Source organism: Oncorhynchus clarkii, chromosome 6, assembly GCF_045791955.1.
Source record: "Oncorhynchus clarkii lewisi isolate Uvic-CL-2024 chromosome 6, UVic_Ocla_1.0, whole genome shotgun sequence".
In the NCBI taxonomy this organism is placed as follows: domain Eukaryota; kingdom Metazoa; phylum Chordata; class Actinopteri; order Salmoniformes; family Salmonidae; genus Oncorhynchus; species Oncorhynchus clarkii.
The window spans coordinates 45,779,773-45,800,196 of NC_092152.1; the positions used below are offsets into that span (position 1 = coordinate 45,779,773).

Here is a 20,424-nt window from a genome sequence, read left to right on the forward strand (position 1 = left end):
TGTACAGATGAACGTGGTACCTTCAGGCGTTTGGAAACTGCTCCCAAGGATGAACCAGACTTGTGTAGGTCTGCAAAAAAAATTCTGAGGTCTGGCTGATTTCTTTTGATTTTCCCATGATGTCAAGCAAAGAGGCACTGGGTTTGAAGGTAGGCCTTGAAATACATCCACAGGTACACCTCCAATTGACTCAAATTATGTCAATTAGCCTATCAGAAGCTTCTAAAGCCATGACTTGCCAAAACTATAGTTTGTTAACAAGACATTTGTGGAGTGGTTGAAAAACAAGTTTTAATGACTCCAACCTAAGTGTATGTAAACTTCCGACTTCAACTGTAATAGTAGTATTCATTATGATCTTACATTTTGCAAATTCTTAGTCTGGATTGTTTTCTTGGGTTAATATGGACCATGTACATTATTTAAATATGATTTAATACTGTAAACCCATATGTACATGTACTAGCTAGCACTGTAGTAGTACCTAATATAGGATACTTGTATCACCTGTTATAGATTAACTTCATTATGATGAGCTCATACATGTGCTCCAGTATTACAGTTGCCCTCCAGTGGCCACCAACACTCCTTCAGCCACATCTGGAAGTCCAAGGCAGAGAGACAGGCTGGCAGACACACACACAGTCTGAGAGCTTGGCAAAATAGACACATGCAAAACAAATGATGCTATTCATAGGTTGAGCCTCTGTCAATAAGTCACGTCTAGCCATCGATTGTGGTTGTTTGCATGGTCCTTTGCCCCTGTTTCCGTTGATCATCCTTGAGATGTTTCTAACTGATTGGAGTCCACCTGTGGTAAATTGGAAGTAATTTGGAAAGGCACACACCTGTCCATATAAAGGTATCACAGTTGACAGTGCATGTCAGGGCAAAAACCAAGCCATGAAGATGAAGAAATTGTTCGTAGAGCTCCGAGACAGGATTGTGTTGAGGCACAGCTCTGGGGAAGGGTACCAAAAAACGCTGGCCTCCATCATTCTTAAATGGAAGAAGTTTGAAACCACCAAGACTCTTCCTAGAGCTGGGCAATCGGGGGAGAAGGGAGGTGACCAAGAACCCAATGGCCACTCTGACAAAGCTCCAGAGTTCCACTGTGGAGATGGAAGAACCTTCCAGAAGGACAACCATTTCTGCAGCACTCCACCAATCAGTGGCCAGACTTTTATTTGAATTTAAACTTAATTTAACTAGTCAAGTCAGTTAAAAACAGATTCTTATTTACAATGACGGCCTACCAAAAGGCAAAAGGCCTCCTGCGGGGACCGGGGCTGAGATGAAAAATAAATATAAATTAAATACAAATATAGGACAAAACACACATCATGACAAGAGAGACAACACACTACATAAAGAGAGACCTAAGATAACAACATAGCATGACAGCAACACATGACAACACAGCATGGTAGCAACACAACATATGACAACAACATGGTAGCAACACAACATGGCAGCAGCACAGGGTACAAACGGCACAAAGTGCAAGAAGGGAGAGACAAACATACATCATGCAAAGCAGCCACAACTATCAGTAAGCGTGTCCATGATTGAGTCTATGAATGAAGAGATTGAGATAAAACTGTCCAGTTTGAGTGTTTGTTGCAGCTTGTTCCAGTTGCTAGCTGCAGTGAACTGAAAAGACGAGCAACCTCGGGATGTGTGTGCTTTGGGGACCTTTAACTAACAGAATGTGACTGGCAGAACAGGTGTTGTATGTGGAGGATGAGGGCTGCAGTAGATATCTCAGATAGGGGGCAGTGAGGCCTAAGAGGATTTTATAAATAAGCATAAACCAGTGGGTCTTGCGACAGGTATATAGAGGTGACCAGTTTACAGAAGAGTATAGAGTGCAGTGATGTGTCCTATAAGGAGCATTGATGGCAAATCTGGCCGAATGGTAAAGAACATCTAGCCGCTCGAGAGCACCCTTACCTGCCAATCTATAAATTATGTCTCCATAATCTAGCATGGGTAGGATGGTCATCTGAATCAGGGTTAGTTTGGCAGCTGGGATGAAAGAGGAGCGATAACGATAGAGAAAACCTAAACTAGATTTAACTTTAGGCTGCAGCTTTGATATGTACTGATAGAAGGACATTATACCATCTAGCCGTACTCCCAAGTACTTGTATGAGGTGACTGCCTCAAGATCTAAACTCTCAGAGGTAGTGAGGGGCATTCTTCTTACCGAACCACATGACCTTTGTTATGGAGGTGTTCAGATCTAGGTTTAGGGAAGAGAAAGCTTGTTGGACACTAAGAAAGCTTTGTCACAGAGTGTTTAACATAAAATCCAGGGAGGGGCCAGCTGAGTATAAGACTTTATCATCTGCATATAAATGGTTGAGATAGCTTCCTACTGCCTGAGCTATGTTGTTGATGAAATTGAGGAGAGCATGGGGCCTAGGATCGAGCCTTGAGGTACACCCTTGGTGACAGGCAGTGGCTGAGACAGCAGATGCTCTGACTTTATATACTGCACTCTTTGAGAGAGGTAGTTAGCAAACCAGGCCAAAGACCACTCAGACACACCAATACTCCTTAGCCAACCCACAAGAATGTAATGGTCTACCGTATCAAGTCAATAAAAATAGCAGCACAACATTGCTTTGAGTCAAAGTCAATGGTGACATCATTTAGGACCTTTTAAGGTTGCAGTGACACATCCATAACCTGAGCGGAAACTAGATTGCCTACCAGAGAGAATACTCTAGACATCAAGAAAGCCAGTTAGTTGATTATTGACCAGTTTTTTCAACACTTTTGATAAACAGGGCAAAATAGAAATAGGACTCTAACAGTTAGGATCAGCTTGATCTCCCCTTTGAATAAAGGACGGACCGTGGCTGCCTTACAAGCAATGGGAACCTCCCCAGAGAGGAGAGACAGGTTAATAAGGTCAGAGATGGGCTTGGCAATTGTAGGGGCAACAACCTTAAAGAAGGGTCTAAACCATCTGACCCAGATGGTATTTTGGGGTCAAGTTTAAGGAGCTCCTTTAGCACCTCGGACTCAATGACCGCCTGCAGGTAGAAACTTTGTAGCGGGGCAGGGGAATAGAAGGAAGGAGCATCAGGGCTAGTTGCATTAGAAGGGGTGGGAGATGAGGGAATGTTGGACGGGCAAGGACGCTTGGCTGAGTCAAATAGGAATCCTGACTTAATGAAGTAGTGATTAAAAAAAATCAGCCATGTGCTTCTTGTCAGTAACAACCACATCATCAACTTTAAGGGACATGGGCAGCTGTGAGGAGGAGGGTTTATTCTCAAGGTCTTTAATCGTTTTCCAGAACTTCTTGGGGATAGACCCACAGAGAGAGAACTCCTCATTGAAGTAACTAACTTTGGGCTTCTGAGTAGCCTGAGTGCACTTATTTCTCATTTGCCTGAAAGAGAGCCAGTCAGCCTGAGTATGTGTGCGCCAAGCCTTTCGCAAAAATGCAATTCTTGAGGTGGAGTAACTCTGCCAGATCACGGTCGAACCAGGGGCTGATCCTGTTTTTAATTCTCATTTTCTTTATGGGGGAGTGTTAACAATATCACTGAAAATATCAATAAAGATGGTTCAAGCATCTTCGACAAGCTAATTCTGTATCAATTTACAATGGCCAGGTCATGAAGGAAGGCTTGCTCATTAAAGTTTTTTAGCAAAATGACAAATCAGGACAGGTCATTTCACTGAGCAGCCATTACGAACACAGTCTTTAAAACAGTGATCACGAAGGTCATTACAGAAAACACCAGACTGATACCTATCAGGATTAATTGTGAGGATAACATTGAGGAGAGTAGCCTTTTCTGGGTGTTTGGAGTCATACCTTGTGGGACTGGTAATAATCTGAGAAATATTTAGGGAGTCCCATTGCTTTAGGACTAGGTCAGTGGGTTTATCGAGGGAAATATGAATGGAGCAAAGTACTGAGAGATCCTTGAAGAAGACCTGCTCCAGAGCGCTCAGACTGAGGCGAATGTTCACCTTCCAACTGGACAATGACCCTAAGCACACAGCCAAGACAACGCAGGGGTGGCTTCGGGACAAGTCTTTGAATGTCCTTGAGTGGCCCAGCCAGAACCCGGACTTAAACCCGATTGAACATCTCTGGATAGAGCTGAAAATAGCTGTGCAGGGACGCTCCCCATCCTACCTGGTAGAGCTTGAGAGGATCTGCAGAGAAGAATGGGAGAAACTCCCCAAATTATCACTGCTCAGGAAAAGACCCAGATGCAGACAGTTAGAATAACGGACATTTATTATATAAACAGGGGGCAGGCAAAGGACAGGTCAAGGGCAGGAAGGGGTCAGTAAGTCCAGGGCAGAGTCTGTAAGGTGCAGAGCGGCAGGCAGGCTCTGGGTCGGGGGCAGGCAGAGGTCAGTAATCCAGGGCAGTGGCAAAAGCTACTGAACAGCAGGCAGGCTTAGGTTCAGGGCAGTCAGAATGATCAAAACCGGGAAAACTAGAAAACTGGGGCTCAAGGAAAAACACGCTGGTAGGCTTGACAAGACAAGACAAACGGGCAACAGACAAGCAGAGATGAGCGAAACCTGGATGGGGTGGAGACAAGCACAAAGACAGGTGAAACAGATCAGGGTGTGACACAAATACAGGTGGTCCAAGCTTGTAGCGTCATACCCAAGAAGACTCGGGGCTGTAATCCCTGCCAAAGGTGCCTCAACAAAGCACTGAGTAAAGGGTAAATGTAATATTTAAGATTTTACTTTTTTATACATTTGCTCAAATGTCTTAACCTGTTTTTGCTTGGTCATTATGGGGTATTGTGTGTAGATTGGTGAGGGGAAAAGACAATTTAATCCATTTTAGAAAAAGGTTGCATCATAATAAAATGTGGGGTCTGAATACTTTCCGAATGCACCGACATAGAGTACCAGTCAAAAGATTGGACACACCTACTCATTCCAGGGTTTTTCTTTATTTGTACTTTTTTCTATATTGTAGAATAATAGTGAAGACATCAAAACTTTGAAATAACACATGTTATTTAATAACACACTTTTACAAGTGTAAAAGTGTTAAACAAATCCAAATATATTTTAGATTCTTCAAAGTAGCCACCCTTTGCCTTGATCACAGTCCCCAGGTCCAGAACAGACTATGGGAGGCACACAGTACAACAGAGCCATGGCTACATTGAACTCTCTTCCACATAAAGTAACTGATGCAAGCAGTAACATTTGATTTAAAAAACAGATTAAAAAAACACCTTATTGAACACAGACACATGCATACATACACACACGATAACATACGCACTATACATACACATGGATTTAGTACTGTAGTGGTGGGGTAGACAGTGTGTTGTGAAATTTGTGAATGTATTGTAATGTTTTTAAAATTGTATCAACTGCCTTCATTTTGCTGGACCCCAGGAAGAGTTGCTGCTGCTACAAAAACAAATACAGCTTTGCACACTCTTGGCATTCTCTCAACCAGCTTCATGAGGTAGTCACATGTAATGCATTTCAAATAACAGGTGTGCCTTGTTAAAAGTTAATTTGTGGAATTTATTTCCTTCTTAATGCGTTTGAAACAATCAGTTGTGACAAGGTAGGGGTGGCATACAGAAGATAGCCCTATTTGGTAAAAGAGCATAAATAAGCAAAGAGAAACAACAGTTCATCGTTACTTTTCGTTACTTTAAGACATGAAGGTCAGTCAATACCGAACATTTCAAGAACTTTAAACGTTTCTTCAAGTGCAGTCGCAAAAAAGTGCTATGATGAAACTGGCTCTCATGAGGACAGGAAAGGAAGACCCAGAGTTACCTCTGCTCCAGAGGAAAAGTTCAGTAGAGTTACCAGCATCAGAAATTGCATCCCAAATAAATGCTTCACAGAGTTCAAGTAAGAGACACATCTCAAAATCAACTGTTCAGTGGAGACTGCGTAAATCAGGCCTTCATGGTCGAATTGCTACTAAGAAACCACTACTAAAGGACACCAATTAGAAGAATAGACTTGCTTGGGCCAAGAAACACGAGCAATGGACATTAGACCGGTGGAAATATGTCCTTTGGTCTGATGAGTCCAAATTGAAGATTTTTGGTTCTAACCGCCGTATCTTTGTGAGGCGTAGAGTAGGTGAACGGATGATCTCCGCATGTGTGGTTCCGGCTGTGAAGCATGGAGGAGGAGGAGGTGTGATAGTGCTTTATGGTGACACTGTCTGTGATTTAATTAGAATTCAAGGTACACTTTACCACTATGGCTACCACAACATTCTGCTGTGATACGCCACCCCATCTGGTTTGCCATTAGTTGGACAATTTGTTTTTCAACATGACAATAACAATTGTGATGATTTGGACTGCTAAGTGAAGGAAAAGCAGCCAACTCCTTCAAAAGCATTCCACGTGAAGCTGGTTGAGAGAATGCCAAGAGTGTGCAAAGCTGTCGTCAAGGCAAAGGGTGGCTACTTTGAAGAATCTGAAATATATTTGGATTTGTTTAACACTTTTACACTTGTTACTACATGTTTCCATATGTATTATTTCATAGTTTTGATGTCTTCACTATTATTCTACAATGTAGAAAATAGTCAAATAAAGAAAAACCCTTGAATGAGTAGGTGTGTCCAATCTTTTGACTGTAAGTAGCCAGAGCCACCTTCCATCTGCTCAGTGGCATTGATATGAATAGAGATCCAGATATCCACATTGAAGCCAACCCACCACTGTACCATGAAATGAGCTGAGGGTCTAACACACGCACACAGCACACACACACACCTAACTGAGGGTGTCTCTTTCTGTTGGAGAGGAGATAGAGGAGCATTATTTTGTGTGATGTAACAGAGAGAGAAACAATCTGATCCCCACAATGTGATATCTAAATGATCCTCTCACAAACCTCACGATTAGGATAACATTAAACCACACACACCATTGGGTCATATGTGGGAGGGTGTGTGTGTGAGAGAGTAGATATAAATCATTTTCATTTTTCTAGCATAAAAATCCAGATCTAATTAGAATTTTATCATACTAGGATTTTCTCCTTATATTATCCTCTGCTGTTTAATTGTACACCCCTGGGACTTATTATGGTGAAGAATACCTTTTAGAACACAAACCATTCCTGCAATCTGCCCTCCTATAATACTTTAATTTCTAAAAATCTGTGCTGGCCACATGCCTCTTCTCATTTGAATGAAACAAACCAAAAAACAACAACATTAGGCCTACTTTAGCTTTTGATGTCGGCTACAGGTCAAATTAAATCAAATTGTATTCATCACATGCGCCAAATACAACAAATCCTTACTTACAAGCCCTTAACCAACAATGCAGTTTTAAGAAAATACCCCCCAAAAAGGAAGAGATAAGTAAAACAAATAATTAAAGAGCAGCAGTAATTAACAATAGCGGGGCTATATTCAGGGGGTACCGACTCATGTGCGGGGGGCACCGGTGTCGAGGTAATTATGTACATGTAGGTAGAGTTATTAAAGTGGCTATGCATAGATAGTAACAGAGAGTAGCAGCAGTGTATTGGGGTGGGGGGGGGTGGGGATGCAAATAGTCTGGGTAGCCATTTGATTAGCTGTTCAGGAGTCTTATGGCTGGCTTGGGTGTAGAAGCTGTTTAGAAGCCTCTTGGACCGAGACTTGGCGCTTCGGTACCGCTTGCCGTGCTGATGCAGAGAGAACAAGGCAAAGCAACCGATTATTCACTTCCATCTCTCTATGTATAATGGCCATGCTGTTCATTTGGAGTGTTTCTGTGTGTGTGTGCATGCTTTCGTATGTGTATGTGTGTGTGGATAACAACCTTGCATGAGTGGTCAGGCTAAGCCTCCATCCAGCTCCAGATTACAGCTAGAGTATTGCAGCATTAAATACACAGGGCTTAGTGCCACTATTATCCCTCTACTCTTTGTTCTGTCTCTACTCTGTGTAATGCTCTGCTCTGAGGTCTTCTCTGTCTCTCTCTCTCTTTGAATTATGTAACAAAATGCCTGAACAAATCTCAACAACATGATTCAGGCACGTTATTCTGTTATGTCAAGGACTAGCAGCGTCAGTCGGTAGCTGTTGCGGTTGTTTGCTACTTTATAGGAGAATTTGAAGGAGAAGACAGCAACTTAATGAACTGATGGTCGGTTGTTGACGTTTACCAGAAAGTAGGGAGTGTAGCCATAGCGACTGACTGTAGTGACAGATTGTAGTGTTGTTGTCGTAGCGATAGGATAGGGTCAAGATGAAGTATAAGAAGTTCATCACAATCATGCAGGCGGCCATCGGAGTGGCCCCACTCAACAAGCGGGAGCTAATGCCTCCGCCACGCAAACTCTGGAAACCAGCAGAGTAAGTGGAGTGTGTGTGTGTGTTTTTGTCTGAGCGAGAGTCAGAGATGTATGTATGTGAGTACAAATATGTGTGTGTGTTTGCACACGTGTGTGTGTGTTAGGGCTGCACGATATGGGCAAAACATCAAATTGCGTTTCGTTTTTTTTTACCAATTATTGCGATTTGACTTGCGATATACAGTATATCAAAACACTTGTTGAAATTATAAAAATACAATTATTATATTAAGCAGCAAACAATCTGTTGATTGCATTTGACCTTGGTATTTTGGGTATTTCATTAGGAAACATTACATAATACAGAACATTTAAATAGACAAAAACAGCTCAAGGAAAGAACTACATCATTTTTTTTTTTAAGGCACACGTAGCCTACATATCAATGGATACACACAAACTATCTAGGTCAAATAGGGGAGGGGAGTGGCGTTGTGCCATGAGGTGTTGCTTTATCGTTTTTTTGAAACCAGGTTTTCTGTTTATTTGAGCAATATGAGATGGAACGGAGTTACATGCATTAATGGCTCTATATAATACAGTACGCTTTCTTGAATTTGGTCTAGATTTGGGGACTGTGAAAAGACCTAACATGCACCCTTAGAGTGAATCTAACAGGGAGGAGGAGGAGGAACTGTGCTTCTTGACTGACAGGGGCGGAGCTTTGTGTGCGAGAATCAGCTAAAAGAAGAGTGCATGATGACAAATGAAAATTGCATGCTTCTGCGATATGGATGTTGCACATGTCAATATTATGATTTTGATGTGAATTTGATTAATTGTGTGTGTGTGTGTGTGTGTGTGTGTGTGTGTGTGTGTGTGTGTGTGTGTGTGTGTGTGTGTGTGTGTGTGTGTGTGTGTGTGTGTGTGTGTGTGTGTGTGTGTGTGTGTGTGTGGTGTGATACCTCTAGTATTTATCTGTTTAAGTTTAGGGAAAGAAAGGTAGAGAGATGTTTGAGACATGAAACTTTAATCTAAGACAGTTAGTAATTTTATTGATTTCAAACGTTTATTGGAAACAGTTTTAAATGTAATGAATTTATATTTTATGAGAACTATTTAATTATTATTTAATTATAGATTCAGCAATTAAATTAATTAGATTTCATTATATAAGATGTATCAGCATTGCACATATTTATCATACAAATATGTATATTTATAAAATATTTTAATTCTGAAACAAATTATGCTTTATAATTAATGATGTAGATGCGAGGGATGAAATGCATACATTCAAAACTATCTAACTGAAAATCAAAGAATTAGAACTTAAAACCTGAAAACATGTTTTGAATGAATGCAGGCCTTTTAATTTACTCAACACTATTCCCTATTTTACTTTACAGTGCATTGGGAAGTATTCAGACCCATGAATTTTTCCTCATTCTGTTATGTTGCAGTCTTTTTCTAAACTGGGTTCAATAGTTTTTTCCCCTAATCAATCTACACACAATACCCCATAATGACCAAGCCAAAAAATTCATACCCTTTACTTAGTGCTTTGTTGAAGCACTGTTGGCAGTGATTACAGCCTCGAGTCTTCTTGAGTATGACGCTACAAGCTTGGCAGACCTGTATTCGGGGAGTTTCTCCCATTCTTCTCTGCAGATCCTCTCAAGCTCTGTCAGGTTGGATGGGGAGCGTTGCTGCACAGCTATTTTCAGGTCTCTCTAGATGTTAGATCGGGTTTAAGTCCGGCCTCTGGCTGTGCGACTCAAGGACCCTTCCGAGAGCTTAAGCCTTAAGCCACTGCTGCATTGTCTTGGCTGTGTGCTTCGGGTCGTTGTCCTGTTGGAAGGTGAACCTTTGCCCCAGTCTGAGGTCCTGAGCGCTCTGGAGTAGGTTTTAATCAAGTATCTCTCTGTACTTTGCTCTGTTCATCTTTCCCTCGATCCTGACTAGTCTCCCAGTCCCTGGCGCTAATAAAAAACATCCCCACAACATGATGCTGCCACCACCATGCTTCACCGCAGGGATGATATTGGTCAGGTGATGAGAAGTGCCCGGTTTCCTCCAGGCGTGATGCTTGCCATTCAGGCCAAAGAGTTCAATCTTGGATTCATCAGACCAGAGAATCTTGTTTCTCATGGATTGAGAGTCATTTACGTGCCTTTTGGCAAACTCCAAGCAGGGCTGTCATGTGCCTTTTACTGAGAAGTGGCTTTCATCTGGCCTCTCTACCATAAAGGCCTGATTGGTGAAGTGCTGCAAGAGATGGTTGTCCTTCTGGAAGGTTCTCGCATCTCCACAGAGGAACTGAAGCTCTGTCAAAGTGACCATCAGGTTCTTAGTCACCTCCCTGACCAAGGCCCTTAACCCCGATTGCTCAGTTTGGCCGGGCTGCCAGCTCTAGAACGAGTCTTGGTGGTTCCTAACTTCTTCCATTTAAGAATGATGGAGGCCACTGTGTTCTTTGGGACCTTCAATGCTACATTTCTGTGCCTTGACACAATCCTGTCTACAGACAATACCTTCGACCACATGGCTTGGTTTTTGCTATGACATGCACTGTCCACTGTGGGACCTTATATAGAGAGGTGTGTGCTTTTCCAAATCATGTCCAATCAATTTAATTTACCACAGGTGAACTCCAGTCAAATTGTAGAAACATCTCAAGGATGATCCATGGAAACAGGATTCACCTGAGCATGTAAGTAAGGTATTTATGTTTGAAATATTTCTACATTTGCAAACATTTCTAAAAAGCTGTTTTCACTTTTTTATAATGGGGTGTGTAGACTGGTGTGGGAAAGAAATATATTGGTTTGTGCTTACATGGAGAGATGTAGGGAGCATGTGGGCGTAACTCTGTAAAGAGATAGGTAGAGAGGGTCATACCCTAGAAGGTCATAGCCATGTAACCTAGTCCTCCCTCCCACACTGGTACTCCGCTGAACACACACACCATCCTAACACTGTGTTCCCAGATAGGAAAATACATTAACGATTTGCAGCAATGTTGAATAATGACTCGAATGGAATAGGCTGAATTTATGACCACGTTTGGATTGTATCTACAAAACATGTATGCGTGTGTGTTGTGTGTTTTTGTTTAAGCTAGGTTGTGTGTTTGGGGCCATACTTGTGAACTTTTGCTTAGATCTTGGTTTAAACCATTGGTCTAAAATGGCAACCTGCTAGCTTTTCTCATAGGCCAACCTGGCCAAATTAGTCACGGCACTGAGGTCGTTCTGACTTCTGTTACTAAGCTATTTGAATATCTATCTTTGAACCTAAACCTTGGCTCATTTTTAAATATTGTTGAATCTTGTTGTTATAGACGTCCATCTGCTACTGTTGGCTCTCTGGATTGTATTTTCAAATTGTTATCACAAGATGTAAATTCTGAGTTTGTCCTGATGGGTGATCTGAATCTAGCTCTGATCAACTCAAAATTCTATGCAATACCTATAATCTCACTCAGATTGTCAACAGTGTAACTAGGTTGAATATAAAATGTCCTCTGAAATCCTCTTTGATTGATTTGATCTTAACCAATACTCCTCATCGTTTTAATGCTTCTGGTATTTTTGCAAATGACATAAGTGATCACTGTGCTATTGCCTGTGTGAGAGATGGTAAAATTCCTAAGAAATCTCCATGTGTAATTACGAAAAGAAACTGGAAGCAGTTTGATATTCAAGGTTTTTTACATGATGTATCTAGCATTGAATGGAATAGAATGGAATTAATCCCTGATGTTCAACTAGCCTTTTCTTACTTCCACAACGCATTCCAGGATGTACAGTGCCTTGCGAAAGTATTCGCCCCCCTTGAACTTTGCGACCTTTTGCCACATTTCAGGCTTCAAACATAAAGATATAAAACTGTATTTTTTTGTGAAGAATCAACAACAAGTGGGACACAATCATGAAGTGGAACGACATTTATTGGATATTTCAAACTTTTTTAACAAATCAAAAACTGAAAAATTGGGCGTGCAAAATTATTCAGCCCCCTTAAGTTAATACTTTGTAGCGCCACCTTTTGCTGCGATTACAGCTGTAAGTCGCTTGGGGTATGTCTCTATCAGTTTTGCACATCGAGAGACTGACATTTTTTCCCATTCCTCCTTGCAAAACAGCTCGAGCTCAGTGAGGTTGGATGGAGAGCATTTGTGAACAGCAGTTTTCAGTTCTTTCCACAGATTCTCGATTGGATTCAGGTCTGGACTTTGACTTGGCCATTCTAACACCTGGATATGTTTATTTTTGAACCATTCCATTGTAGATTTTGCTTTATGTTTTGGATCATTGTCTTGTTGGAAGACAAATCTCCGTCCCAGTCTCAAGTCTTTTGCAGACTCCATCAGGTTTTCTTCCAGAATGGTCCTGTATTTGGCTCCATCCATCTTCCCATCAATTTTAACCATCTTCCCTGTCCCTGCTGAAGAAAAGCAGGCCCAAACCATGATGCTGCCACCACCATGTTTGACAGTGGGTATGGTGTGTTCAGGGTGATGAGCTGTGTTGCTTTTACGCCAAACATAACATTTTGCATTGTTGCCAAAAAGTTCAATTTTGGTTTCATCTGACCAGAGCACCTTCTTCCACATGTTTGGTGTGTCTCCCAGGTGGCTTGTGGCAAACTTTAACCGACACTTTTTATGGGTATCTTTAAGAAATGGCTTTCTTCTTGCCACTCTTCCATAAAGGCCAGATTTGTGCAATATACGACTGATTGTTGTCCTATGGACAGAGTCTCCCACCTCAGCTGTAGATCTCTGCAGTTCATCCAGAGTGATCATGGGCCTCTTGGATGCATCTCTGATCAGTCTTCTCCTTGTATGAGCTGAAAGTTTAGAGGGACGGCCAGGTCTTGGTAGATTTGCAGTGGTCTGATACTCCTTCCATTTCAATATTATCGCTTGCACAGTGCTCATTGGGATGTTTAAAGCTTGGGAAATATTTTTGTATCCAAATCCGGCTTTAAACTTCTTCACAACAGTATCGGTAGACATCAGTAGACAACAGTAGACATGACTCTGCTGTCTCTGTCCCCCCGGACCTGCCTGGTGTGTTCCTTGTTCTTCATGATGCTCTCTGCGCTTTTAACGGACCTCTGAGACTATCACAGTGCAGGTGCATTTATACGGAGACTTGATTACACACAGGTGGATTGTATTTATCCTCATTAGTCATTTAGGTCAACATTGGATCATTCAGAGATCCTCACTGAACTTCTGGAGAGAGTTTTTTTCTAAACTGGGTTCAATCGTTATTTCCCCTAATCAATCTACACACAATACCCCATAATGACCAAGCAAAAAAAATCATACCCTTTACTTAGTGCTTTGTTGAAGCACTGTTGGCAGTGATTACAGCCTCGAGTCTTCTTGAGTATGACGCTACAAGCTTGGCAGACCTGTATTTGGGGAGTTTCTCCCATTCTTCTCTGCAGATCCTCTCAAGCTCTGTCAGGTTGGATGGGGAGCGTTGCTGCACAGCTATTTTCAGGTCCCTCTAGATGTTAGATCGGGTTTAAGTCCGGCCTCTGGCTGTGCGACTCAAGGACCCTTCCGAGAGCTTAAGCCTTAAGCCACTGCTGCATTGTCTTGGCTGTGTGCTTCGGGTCGTTGTCCTGTTGGAAGGTGAACCTTTGCCCCAGTCTGAGGTCCTGAGTGCTCTGGAGTAGGTTTTAATCAAGTATCTCTCTGTACTTTGCTCTGTTCATCTTTCCCTCGATCCTGACTAGTCTCCCAGTCCCTGGCGCTAATAAAAAACATCCCCACAACATGATGCTGCCACCACCATGCTTCACCGCAGGGATGATATTGGTCAGGTGATGAGAAGTGCCCGGTTTCCTCCAGGCGTGATGCTTGCCATTCAGGCCAAAGAGTTCAATCTTGGATTCATCAGACCAGAGAATCTTGTTTCTCATGGATTGAGAGTCATTTACGTGCCTTTTGGCAAACTCCAAGCAGGGCTGTCATGTGCCTTTTACTGAGAAGTGGCTTTCATCTGGCCACTCTACCATAAAGGCCTGATTGGTGAAGTGCTGCAAGAGATGGTTGTCCTTCTGGAAGGTTCTCGCATCTCCACAGAGGAACTGAAGCTCTGTCAAAGTGACCATCAGGTTCTTAGTCACCTCCCTGACCAAGGCCCTTAACCCCGATTGCTCAGTTTGGCCGGGCTGCCAGCTCTAGAACGAGTCTTGGTGGTTCCTAACTTCTTCCATTTAAGAATGATGGAGGCCACTGTGTTCTTTGGGACCTTCAATGCTACATTTCTGTGCCTTGACACAATCCTGTCTACAGACAATACCTTCGACCACATGGCTTGGTTTTTGCTATGACATGCACTGTCCACTGTGGGACCTTATATAGAGAGGTGTTGCTGCACTGAAAGTAAAGGGGCTGAATAATTTTGCACGCCCAATTCTTCAGTTTTGGATTTGTTAAAAAGTTTGAAATATCCAATAAATGTCATTCCACTTCATGATTGTGTCCCACTTGTTGTTGATTCTTCACAAAAAAATACAGTTTTATATCTTTATGTTTGAAGCCTGAAATCAAAAGGTCGCAAAGTTCAAGGGGCCGAATACTTTCGCAAGGCACTGTATGTAATAGGCATGCCCCTTTAAAAACAATTAATGATTAAGGGCAGAGAGAATCCTTGGTTTACTAAAAAATCATAAGGGAACAAAATGCTATGTGGGCTAAAGCAAGAGGGACTGGTTTGGCAGATGATTGGATGGCTTTTAAACGTCTTCAAAATATGGGTGTGGCTATGATCCGTAAATTGAAAGCAGACTACTACCTGAAATCTACTTCACATAATTTAAATAATCCATCCAAATTTTGGCAAGTAGTGAAGGGTTTGGAGTGAAAAAAAGATGCACAGCTTCCCAAACAATTGTTGGTAGACACACAGATTGTAACTGAGAGAACCTCCATTCTGAAAGCCTTGAATCAGCATTTTTAAGATGCTGGCAGTTTATTTGAAAAGGTCAAAGGTATAATTGAGCCCCCTATGAATTTATCTGACACCCCTGTGCACTTATTTACCAGGTTCACCTTTTCATCCTCTGTTTCTGAAGTGTGTAAAGCCCTGAAAGAAATTGATGGGAAAAAATCCCCTGGCCCTGAAGAATTAGACCCCGCTTCCTACACCTAGCTGCAGACATCATTTCTCCCCCTTAAACATGTATTTTTAACCTCACGCTTGATGTTAAGGAAATCCCCAAGTTATGGAAATCTGCTTTTGTGCTGCCTCTCCTAAAAGGTGGAGATCCTTCGCTACTTGACAACTATCGACCCATATCAAAACTGTCTGTACTGTCAAAGGTACTGGAGTTCTTAGTTAGTAGGCAGCTAAAGGCCTACTTCCAAGAAAACAACATTTTAAATGGAATGCAATCAGGTTTTAGGTCTGGCCACAGCACTGTTTTAGCAACATTAAAGGTTTTATATGACATCCAGTGTGCTCTTGATAAGAAGTTACATTGTGTGTCTGTCTTTATTGATTTGTCGAAGGCTTTTGACACTTTGGACCATGCTGTGTTAGTGCAAAGGTTAAAATGTTGTGGAATTACTGGTCATGCTCTAGATTGGTTTATAAATTACCTATCAAATCGTACACAATGTGTAATGGTGGATGGTTGTAAATATGAGCCCATTGAGGTGTGCTCAGGTGTTCCGCAAGGTTCAATTTTGGGCCCCCTGTTGTTAATTTTGTATATCAACAACATTGGGGATCTTATTGAAACAGAGGATGTTCATTTTTATGCAAACGATGCTGTTCTTTATTCAAGTGGTAGTAGTTTCTTTACCTTTTGAAAATTCCCAAAGAGCATTTAACATCATACAACAGAATCTGTATAATTTAAAGCTGGTTCTAACTTCAGGTAAAACAAAATGCATGGCATTTTCAAATGCCAGGCATGTTACTAATCATGTCATTGCTACATTGGCTGGACATACTATAGAGCAAGTTCAAGTGTACAAATATTTGGGAGTGTGGGTTGATGATAAGCTGAGCTTCACTGTGCATGTAGAGAACTTGATAAGGAAGCTCAAGCTGGAAATAGGTTTTTATTACCGGCATAAGGCTTGTTTTTCTTTTGAGACCAGAAAGGAGCTGGTACGATGTACATTAGGCCTCAACCACTACCCTGAGAGCACTTGATTCAGTGTATCATGCAGCCCTCAGGTTCATTACAAATCAAACACGTCTAACATATCGTTGTCATTTCTACAGCGCTGTTGGCTGGTCGTCATTGAACTTGCGTAGGCTTAAACACTGGTATACACTGATTTATAAGGCCATATTGGGTAAAATGCCATTTTAGCTCTGTTCTTTTTTTAGTCAGGTCGGTAAATAAATGTCATTTATGTTCCCATTCTCATTTGCTTCTAACAGTACCAAAAAATAGAACAGGTCATGGTAGAAATAGTTTTAGTTACTTAGCTCTGTGGTCCTGGAATTCTTTCCTGAACATTTAAAAATTTGATGATCTGGTTTCATTGGTGGAGTTTAAACACTTGATCGATGTATATATCATAGAAGAGTGTAATTGTTTTTAGTCAAGACTTTGGTATTTTTAACGTAAAATGTTTTTGTTGTACTGTATGTGTGTTTTATAGTTTTGTTTAGTGTTGTGTAAGTTGTTTTGTCTGAAACGTTGTTCCCCCTGCTGCTATTGGACCAGGTCTCTCTTGGAAAAGAGATGTTATCTCAATGAGAAAAACCTGCATAAATGAAGGTAAAATTAAAAATAAAAAAAAATATATCCAATAACAAATTCTGTCTCAGCCAATTATCCCCTGATAATCGATAAATGAAGATGAAGAATGAATTTCGTCAGCCTTCTTCACAAACACACTGCTAGGGCCTAATAATATCTCAGCATATGAAGCTGCATGAACATGTACACTTGCCTACATGTAGGTTATGCCTACAACGTTTTATATGCATTTTTATAATCATTATCTAGCCTAAATGGACTGGTCTGTTTAGGTTCACCAAGTGTCCAGTAAAGAGCATAGCTACTCCAGGAATCCACTGAAGTGAAGCCTAGCCTCCTGGCTTTACGACTCATGAAGCCGATTCAGTAAAATTCACTAAATCTGATCATGCTTTCCTGTCAATTCATTTCAGGTCTTTATCAGCAAGTATCCCACACAAATGACATGTTAACGAAGATTTAACATGTGAAGACAACCATTGGTGAGCAGGCAAGAAGTGAGGCTGGAGGTGAGGTCTTTGTCAGAAACCCATTGATGGGCAAAACAGTGTAGATCAGCTCCTGGCCCCTCATCAAAGATACTGGTCGGACACACACGCACGCGCGCACACACACACACGCACACGCACACTCACACACACACACACACACACACTCTTACATTACATGACAATATTATGATTAACCTGATGGAACCAACCTGATCGCTGCGTTCATCTTTATATTTCACTTCAAATATCATATAATGTGATGTGAAATAGAATGGTGAACACAGCAATCACGATGGTTCTACCAGACTAGGTTATGCCCTGGACATTATATGGATCTAAGAAGTAGAAAATAAGCAACAAATGTTTCACAATTGGGTTATGAAATGTATCAAAGTAATGAAGTGGGTTACCTTCTGCATTTGTACAAATTATGAGCCTTTGAAAGGTGAAGGTTGCTGGCCAGATACTTACTAACATGACTGTTCTTTTCATAAGAATGCTCTCAGTGAGGGCATGTCTGCATACTGGACATCTCTCGAGCAACTGCAGCAGTCAATCTTATGAGATGTTGTTGACTGGGAGCGCCTGAGACAGGGTGATATAATAAACAGCCAAGTGGTAAATTGCATTTAGTTCTAAAGAAAGGACAAAGCTTTTTGCTAATGCACTTCACAACCAAAATTACTCTAAATGTATATTGGCCAGTGTTGGAAAAAGTACCATATTGTCATACTTGAGTAGAAGTAAAGATACCCAGTAAGATACTACTTGAGTAAAAGTCTAAAATTATTTGGTTTTAAATATACTTAAGTATAAAAAGTAAATGTAATTGCTCAAAATATAATTAACTATTGAACGTAAAAGTATAAATCATTTCAAATTCTGTCACGCCCTGTCAACGACGTGTGTATAGGTGGCAGGGAAGTCAGGCGCAGGAGAATCGAACTTGGTATAATGGAGTAGTTTAATAACTTAAAAACACAGCTCCTAAACCATAATACATAATCAAAGCAAAGTGGGTACGAGGATCCGGCAAGTACCAATACAAACTACACGATCATGAACAAACAAACAATCTCTGACAAGGACATGAGGGGAAACAGCGGGTTAAATACACAACAGGATAATGAATGGGATTGGAACCAGGAAAAAATGGATCAATGATGGCTAGAAGACCAGCGACGTCGACCTCTGAGCACCGCCCGAACAGGGAGAGGCTTCGACTTCGGTAGAAGTCATGACAGTACGCGCGTCGACACCAGCCTCAGGGACTACGAGGCGCAGGGCGATCCGGATGGAGACGGCAGAACTCTCGTAGCAGGGAAGGATCTAACACGTCCTCCACCGGAACCCAGCCTCTCTTCTCCAGACCGTACCCCTCCCAGTCCACGAGGTACTGAAGGCCCCTCGCCAATGTCTCGAATCCAGGATGGATCGAACGGAGTACGCCGGGACCCACTCAATGTCCAGAGGGGGCGGAGGAACCTCTCGCACCTCAGCCTCCTGGAGCGGGCCAACCACCACCGGCCTGAGGAGAGACACATGGAACGAAAGGTTAATGCGGTAATTGGGGGGAAGCTTTAAACTATAACATACCTCGCTCACTCTCCTCAGGACTTTAAACGACCCCACAAACCGCGGACCCAGCGTCCGGCAGGGCAGGCAGAGGGGTAGGTTTCGGGTCGAGAGCCAGACCCTGTCCCCTGGTGCGAACACCGGGGCCTCACTGCGGTTACGGTCTGCGCCAGAACGGCGCGCTGAAGGTGGATGTGGGCGGCTTCCCAGGTTTCCTCAGCGCGCCGGAACCAATTGTCCACCGCAGGAGCCTCGGGCTGACTCTGATGCCAAGGCTGATACCCTAATAAACATTGAAAGGGAGAAAGGTTAGTGGAGGAGTGGAGGAGTGGCGGAGCGAGTTCTGGGCCATCTCTGCCCAGGGCACGAACGCCACCCACTCCCTCGGCCGGTCCTGGCAATAAGACCTCAGAAACCTACCCACATCCTGGTTAACTCTCTCCACCTGCCCATTACTCTCGGGGGGAAAACCTGAGGTAAGGCTGACCGAGATCCCCAGACGTTCCATGAACGCCTTCCAGACCCTTGACGTGAACTGGGGACCCCGATCAGACACTATATCCTAAGGCCGGAATGGTGGTGCCGGAAGACGTGTATAAACAGGGCCTCCGCAGTTTGTAGGGCCGTAGGGAGACCGGGCAAAACGATCCACAATGACCAGGATCGTGGTGTTACCCTGTGAAGGTGGAAGATGGTTAGGAAATCCACCGACAGGTGCGACCACGGCCGTTGTGGAACGGGTAAGGGTTGTAACTTACCTCTGGGCAGGTGTCTAGGAGCCTTGCACTGGGCGCACACTGAGCAGGAGGAAACATAAACCCTCACGTCCTTAGCTAAAGTAGGCCACCAGTACCTCCCATCAAGACAGAGCACCATCCAACCGATCCCAGGAGGACCAGAGGAGCGTGTGTGCCCAATAGACCGGTCGCGGACAGCAGACGAAACGTACAGACACCCAGCTGGACACTGAGGAGCTCTGCACGTGACACCCGCTCAATGTCCGCGTCCAGCTCCCACACTACCGGCGCCACCAAACAAGAGGCTGGGAGTATGGGAGTGGGATCCATGGACCGCTCCTCTGTCATACAGCCGGGACAGTGCGTCTGCCTTAACATTCTGGGAGCCTGGTCTGTAAGAGAGGGTAAACACAAAATGGGTGAAAAACATGGCCCACCTTGCCTGGCGAGGATTCAGTCTCCTTGCCTCCCGGATGTACTCCAGATTGCGATGGTCAGTCCAAATGAGAAAAGGGTGTTTAGCCCCCTCAAGCCAATGTCTCCACGCCTTCAAAGCCTTAACGACAGCCAACAGCTCCCAGTCCCCATCA

The 20,424-nt window shown here is 42.8% G+C and overlaps 1 protein-coding gene across 5 annotated transcripts in view; it reads left to right on the top strand.

Moving 5' to 3' along the window:
- Window positions 1-8,079: 8,079 nt before the first annotated feature.
- Window positions 8,080-20,424, top strand: part of LOC139411209 (tight junction protein ZO-2-like) — a 155,439-nt gene continuing 143,094 nt past the window's right edge. For 4 of the 5 annotated variants that reach the window (XM_071157186.1, XM_071157185.1, XM_071157187.1 and 1 more), the window contains exon 1: window positions 8,080-8,344. In XM_071157186.1, coding sequence (XP_071013287.1) covers window positions 8,238-8,344 — 107 coding nt within the window. In that variant the 5' untranslated portion in view covers window positions 8,080-8,237. The remainder of the gene's footprint in view (window positions 8,345-20,424) is intronic. The other variant, XM_071157190.1, reaches the window with a different exon arrangement.